Source organism: Chlorocebus sabaeus, chromosome 17 (genome assembly GCF_047675955.1).
Source record: "Chlorocebus sabaeus isolate Y175 chromosome 17, mChlSab1.0.hap1, whole genome shotgun sequence".
In the NCBI taxonomy this organism is placed as follows: Eukaryota; Metazoa; Chordata; class Mammalia; order Primates; family Cercopithecidae; genus Chlorocebus; species Chlorocebus sabaeus.
In genome coordinates, this window is record NC_132920.1 from 39,243,690 (window position 1) to 39,250,741 (window position 7,052).

Sequence of the window (7,052 nt, forward strand, 5' to 3'; positions counted from 1 at the left end):
AGCATATGCTCCCTTCACAAAGGCTCAGCCGGGCAGGGAGCTGGAATACAACAGGGTGGCTGTAGGTGGTGTCTGCTCAGCCTCCTTCCCTCCCCCACTCAGGCTTGGGTTCCTGACGCTGCATGGGACACTGGCGTCATCCTGGCAGGCAGCCTCTGGGCCATCTCAACTCTACTCAGTGCAGAAAATGTTCTTTTAAGGGATGGCATGCAGCCATACCAGGCGTCTTGCTGGGCGTAGCTGGATGGATGACAAAGGAGGAGGAGAGGAGGGTTGTTTGCACAGGGGCTGGTGGGGCGATTGGCCCCTTATCCACAGCCGCTGGCAGCAGGCCATCTTGGTGACTTGGCCTAAAGGGAAGGGCCCAGACCCCAGACACTCCGGTGTGGGAAGGCTGGGGACTTCAAAGAAGCTCTGGAAAGCAAATTTATGGGAACATCACCCAGAAGAGCAGTCTAGACACCCCAGGACTAGCTTTTCAGGTTCCAGCTAGGCCTCTCCAGGGACCAGAATCACTGGCCACCACAGGGAGCCACAGCATTGTCACAAACCCTCAAGGGATGGGGGCTCCACAGCGTTACTTGGATTTGTCTCTTTCCGCCCCAACAATCTGGTCCCCAAGCATCTGCCCTCCTGAGAGGCTTTTCCTGATGGGGAGGCCAGAGCCCAGCACAACAGGGATCCTGGCTGACTGACCTCCCTGGGCTGCACCCAGGTCACTGCAGAGTCTCTCTGGATGGCATCAGTTGAGAAGCCCTCATTGGCTGCCCCTTCCTCCCTGCTGTTGCTTGTCTCAGCCGCATTCCTTCCTTCCCTCCCTCCTCCCCTGTGAGGTGCTGGGGCCTGGAGAGAAGCCCTCAGGGAGTTTAGAAGGGTCTGCTGTAGACACCAGGAAGGCTGGGGGTTGCTGTCCCCCTTCCCAATCATCCAAGCTGAAATTGGGTTGTGTACTGTAAAGACAGAGTCTCTCTTCTCTCTCCCATCTCCTGTCTCCCTGCGTTTCACCCTCCCTCTCATTCTCTTCCGTTAAATAATACTGTGATGGATTGTAAAAGGTACTTAGCTGAATCACAGAGTTTAGAGATGGAAAAGACCAATTAGGTCATCAAGCCGATCTCTCTCCCGAGGAGATGCAGAAAATAGGAGGCAACAATAAACAATTTTATTGGGATATTAATTTAGGCGCCCGAAGGCCTTGACTTGTGTCTCTTAATATAATGCAGTGGATTTCTTCCCTTCCCTGCTAATGTAATAGTGGGGCCATTTTGTGAGCAGTTGGTTTGCAGGATGGCTTTTGTTTCCCTCCTTTTCCCATGGAAGGTCCAGCTGGAGTTTCGGAAGAGCTGGGAGCGCTGGCGGCTTGAGCACTTGCACATCCAGAGGGACAGCAGCATGAAGCCCCTCAAGTGTCCCACCAGCAGCCTGAGCAGTGGGGCCACGGCGGGCAGCAGCATGTACACAGCCACTTGCCAGGCCTCCTGCAGCTGAGACTCCAGCGCCTGCTCTCCCTGGGGTCCTTGCTGCAGGCCGGGTGGCCAATCCAGGTGGGAGAGACACTCCCAGGGACAGGGGAAGGAAGGGACACACACACACATACATCCTGCTTTCCCTCCCCAAACCCATCAGACAGGTAAATGGGCAGTGCCTCCTGGGACCATGGACACATTTTCTCCTAGGAGAAGCAGCCTCCTAATTTGATCACAGTGGCGAGAGGAGAGGAAAAATGATCGCTGTGAAAATGAGGAGGATTTCTTCTCATGAAGCCACAGGCCCTTGGGGTTCCCCCAGACAGAGCCGCAAATCAACCCCAGACTCAAACTCAAGGTCAATGGCTTATTAGTGAAACTGGGGCTTGCAAGAGGAGGCGGTTCTGAAAGTGGCTCTTCTGACCTCAGCCAAACACAGAGCAGGAGTGACGGGAGCCTCCTCTGCTTGCACCACTTGGGGTCACCACCCTCCCCTGTCTTCTCTCACAGGGAAGCTGTTTGTATGTCTGGGTTGCTTATTTCCCTCATCTTGCCCCCTCATCTTACTGCCCAGTTTCTTTTTGAGGGGCTTTGTTTGGGCCACTGCCAGCAGCCGTTTCTGGAAACGGCTGTAGGTGGTGTTGAGAATGAGCATTGAGAAGGTGCCCGCTTCTCCTCCAGGTATTTGTTTTGGTGCCTGCCTCTGCCATGCCCAGAGAATCAGGGCAGCCTTGCCACCAGGGAGCCCAGCCCTGGGGTATGAGCTCCCAAGTCTGTTTTAAAGACGCTCAAGAATCCTCTGGGTTTCATCTAGGGACACGTTAGGAATGTCCAGACTGTGGGTGCAGATTACCTGCCACTTCCAGGAGCCCAGAGGGCCGAGAGAGACATTGCCTCCACCTCTCCTTGGAAATACATTATCTGTGACCACACGCTGTCTCTTGAGTGGGAATTTGGATATACTCTCTAGCTTTAGGGGATGTGACCATGAAGAGACTCTCTTAGAGAAACCAATAGTCCCCATGATCACCATGGAGGCAGGCTCCCCCTGTCTTTGAAATTCCCCCACTTGGGAGCTTGTATATACTTCATTCACTTTTCTTCATTGCTGTGAACAGTCTGTGTGCATAAATGGACAATTCCGATTCCTCCCATCTAGTGGAAATGAGCGGAATCATGGTTGTTGTGGTGTTGTTCGGGAGAGTGCAGTAGTAATTGATTTGACCCACTCACACTTGGAGCTAATTAAGGTTTGCCCTGCCTGCAGCCTCCCCCACAAATAATGAACAGCAGAAAGGCTGGGTGGGGAAACCTACCAATTCTGTCCCCAGCCACGGTGAGGAAGCCCCAAGCCATGGTGACACACAGCAGCACTGTAGATACCCAGACAGCCAGCCATCCTAGAGAGGCTGGCAAGGAGTTCATGGCTGCAAAGGAAGCTTTTAGAGCAAGAGAGAGCTCGCTCTTGGGCGTCAGGACCTCCGGGGAGAGCAGAGGGTTCCGACGGATTCCTTTATGAGTTGGTCTCTCCCTCCCTTTTAAATGGTGGGAACCCTGCCCCAAACCTTACCCCAGACACATTCTCCTGTGCCCCTCAGAGAGGCATGTGATGTGCAAGGAAAATACTAGGATATAAAACACATCAAGCAGAAAATTTCTTATACTTCAGCTTCAGTGAAGTGTTGTCTTTAATAGGGAAGTTGAACCTCGGGCTAAAGAAAGGAATTGTGTGGATGGCTGCCTTGACCGAGACAATATGGGCAGGGGGGCATTCCTGCTTCCCCAGAACAAGGGCAGGCTTCCCAGTGGCACCCCTTATTTGCTGTCTCTTCATGAGGGTGGGCACCAGTGGGTTGATGTGGGGCACAGCTCTGGTGCAAGTGTTTAAGTTTTGGATAAACTGAGGATTTTGAGAATGATTATTATATTACATAGCAACGAAGAAACAGATTGATATAATCTGTGTGAAATAAATTGCTGAGAAGAGGGATTGTAGGGAAGAAATTGCTTAGTTAGGCACCTGGGAAGCTCAAATCATTTAGTTTAAACTGTAAGTAGAGTTGTCTTCCCAACTGGAACTGGTGATTCCTGATTTCAGAAGGCTCGTCAGACCCCCACACCCAAGCCTTTTAACATGGAGGAAGTTTGTCCTTCATGAATACATACAAGATATCGAACTGAAGAAATCTTTTCTTTGCTCTAACCCCCGCTCCCCACGCCCCCCCGAAGCTATTAATAGTCATTCAAATGGCACTGCACTCTTTCCAAGCTCTCCTAAGCTAAATATGGCTCCAACAGGTCTGGGAACTATCGAATGCAATGTACTCTGAAATTCCACCAGCTGTTTACATGCCTGATGCCTAATGCCATACGCCTGGAGCTTGCTGAGAACTCTCTCGGCTGCCTCTGTCCCGGGGTACTATTGCTGACCAACAGGGTGTAGGTGCTGCTTTTGTTTGAGCTTTGCAGCCACAAGGTCTGATGGCTGTTGTGAACAGCAGTTGACTTCAGCACTCTGGCCAGCTTCCTCAAACTTGTTTGGGGCTTGCATTTTGTCAACTTTTCTTTGCCATTTCAGTCTTTCAAGCAGCCGAATCACAGAACTGAAACAAACCACTTACATTGCAAAGTTCCTTCCCTTTAAAATGAGTTTCTGGATTGCAGGGATGATTTCTGATGGTCTTAGTATGCCTCATGCTGTAGACCACATCGTTGGAGCTCTGGGAGACTCTGAGCGGAGAAAGACCTTGGTGATCTCCCCTGGCTCAATCTATAGGATTGAGGAATGAGGCTTGCAGAGGTGGCTTGCCCAAGGTCACGACATCAGAGGGTGGTTGAGCTGGGCCAAGACCCAGACAAGCCCTTGTCTCTCAGTCTAGTGAGGTCTCTGGGAAGGATAGGTGAAAACTATAAATAGCTGTTCAAGATACTCTAAGTCAGTGGTGTTAGCTGGAATTTCTGCTGAAGAGGAAACACAGCAGCAAAGGTAGACTCATCAGATGGTGAAAGTGTCATCTCCTTTGTAATTTATACCGGTGAGAGGAGGGGAAGGATGTGCTTTCCTGTTTTTACTCTGGTACTTCATTCATCCTTGTCTTAAACTTAAGAAATGAAATGCATCAGGGCACACATATGCATAGAAACAGCACACGAGTCATTTTGGATAGCAATTCCAGCACTCTTTTAATGGATTGGCTTAATTTTTTTTTCTGATGCCTCTGTATGTGTTTGAAAAGTTGTATTGATAGCCACACAGAGTGTATGTACTAAAATAGCCTAAAAGGTCTAGAACTTCCCCCTTTACCTCTTTAGAACTCTCTGAATTTGGAGACAGCTAGCAAATGGCAACTGTAGCCTAGCAAAGATGGCACAGCAGCACAAAGGGCAAATAGAGTCAACTCCCATCTATGCTCTGAAGGTCTTGGCCACTCTCATCAGGGTTGGCTGTGTTCTATCCAGCAGCTCACAGTCAGGAGACCTCCGCTCCTCAGTCCCTCCCATTTCTTTCTTCCGCAAGGAAAGAACATTGTGTGTGGGTGTGTGTGGGTGTATGTGTGTGCATGTGTGTGTGCATGCTTCTTCTGTGCATAGCAGCATAAAGTTAGGAGATGATGACTCCAGAATCATCACACCCGCTGTGCAGGTCACAGGACTGCACACCCAAGGCTAGGAGTCTAAGTGGTAGATGCTTCCTCTCCATGCGCAGACAGGGCTCCCATTATTTGCTAATGCCTGCGACGTGCTCAGGGAAGGCAAAATCTATTCCAAAGGTTTATTTTCCCTCTGTTGAACTGATTCTAATCTACAGTGCTGATCCCACTTTTGGCTCCTATGAGGCAAACTATAAAAATTCTCAAATAAAATACAGAGGCTTAGTCTGCTAAGACACCTATGTGAATGACGTGCTAAATATTCAGCAGAAACCAATTAGGATCAACTAACATTTTCCCCTCTTTTGTGGCTGGAGTGAGTTCCCCTGGGAAAGAAAATAGCCCAAGTGAGAAATGTATGCCAACCACATTACCATGCCCCTACACTGTTACCTGCTGGCCCAAATCAGCTCTCTGGGTCTGCAGAGGGCCGAGACAGGAAGCGTTATTAAGCAGTATAATTTTAAACACTTTATTTAGTGCCACAGTGTGTCTGCAATATCTATAACTACTTCTGCTCTGTCAATGAATACAGACTGGCAGGAAGCAGATAAGCATAATTGTTTTCCAATAACTCCCCAAGCCTCTTGGACACACTATATATATATATATATATGTGTGTGTGTGTGTGTGTGTGTGTGTGTGTGTGTGTATCTGAATCCCTCAGAGGAGAGAGTTTTCTCTCTTCTTTGGCCATTTTAGTCTGTTTTCCAGGACCTTGTCTAGCAGTGGCTCCATTTTCCCCCTGATGCATCCAACTTCCCTCCCTGCACTCCTCCTCCCCGACTGCTGCCTGAGGAAGAGGCGAGCCTGCTGGCCATACTGTGAATGCTGTTCTTTCAGCTGTGACCAATTTGGGGGTGCAACTGAGAGTGAGGGGCTGTCAGGGTTGAAAAGGATGCACCTCATTCTACATTTGGATGCAATGAGGAGTGGGGCAGCCACCGGCTTGGATCCTAACTTACATTGGGTGATGCAACCTTTCCAATGGGGCCTGCCAAGCTCTCAGTAATTAGCCAGCCTAGACAATGTAGCATGACTAATTATTGCTGTGTCAAAGCAATTCAGGACAAGAAAAACATATCTAAATGAGAATGTTTAGATGTAGTGAGAAAAGACCTCTCACTACAGTTTGGACCGTATAAAAAGTTGAGTTCTTTGCAGGGGAGCCAATGGGAGCATTGAGGGAAGGGCAAAATTCACCCCAGCCAGCCAGTGCTTGATCTTGCCAAACAGTTCACACTTTACCTCCAAACCTGCAGTTCTAAGCTCCTCCCACTAAAATAATCATCACATCCTCAAAGCAGACAAACTCCAGCATCCCATCAGTTCTGGAGGGATTTGATGCAGACCTTTAAATGCACCAACAGAGAGGTAAGCCAAGCTCTCAGGAGGGACAAAGCTAGATTTCTATCTTCAGTGCTCTTGGGGGATGTTTGTTCTTCATGAATGTTTAAACAAGATCATTTCCATGTGATTTCCTAATGTATAAATTCCTGCAAAATATGACCAGCTTCTATAGGTAGCGAATGTGTAGGTCATATAATTCCTTGTACAGATGTGAATGGATGCAGGCTCTCTCCTAATTTGCCTTGTAAGTCAAATAAAAGTCTGTCTCTACTGTCTCTCTTGCTCTTCCTTTGTGAGAGGAGGCTTTCTGCAATGTCAATCCAGGTGACTCACGGTGCAGTGGGAAAACACAAAAGATGCCGTTTCCAGCCCAAGGAAAAAAAAACCCTGCTCATTACTCATACTGTGATTTTCATCTTCAAAGCACTCACTAAGTACTAATTTATCCATCGCAGCCTTTATGCAGGGACTGCAATGTCATTTAATTAGAAAAGTTGGGTGGTCGAGTGGCTTAAACAATGACTGACGGCCAAATGGACGTGTATTTTAATTCTGCTCATTCATTCGATCTCTCCTGTCTAAATGA

At 48.7% G+C, this 7,052-nt stretch overlaps 1 protein-coding gene across 2 annotated transcripts in view; it reads left to right on the forward strand.

Annotated features, from left to right (window-relative positions):
* The window catches only part of GLP1R (glucagon like peptide 1 receptor), a 42,570-nt gene extending 35,832 nt beyond the window's left edge, over window positions 1–6,738 (forward strand). Inside the window, exons 13-14 of one of the 2 annotated variants that reach the window (XR_012089151.1) lie at window positions 1,321–1,544; window positions 1,677–6,738. Coding sequence is in view for 1 of the 2 variants with exons in the window: in XM_038006036.2 (XP_037861964.1) it covers window positions 1,321–1,488 (168 nt within the window). In the remaining variant the exon portion in view is untranslated. Of the gene's footprint in view, window positions 1–1,320 lie in introns of both variants that reach the window. The other variant, XM_038006036.2, reaches the window with a different exon arrangement.
* Window positions 6,739–7,052: the final 314 nt, after the last annotated feature.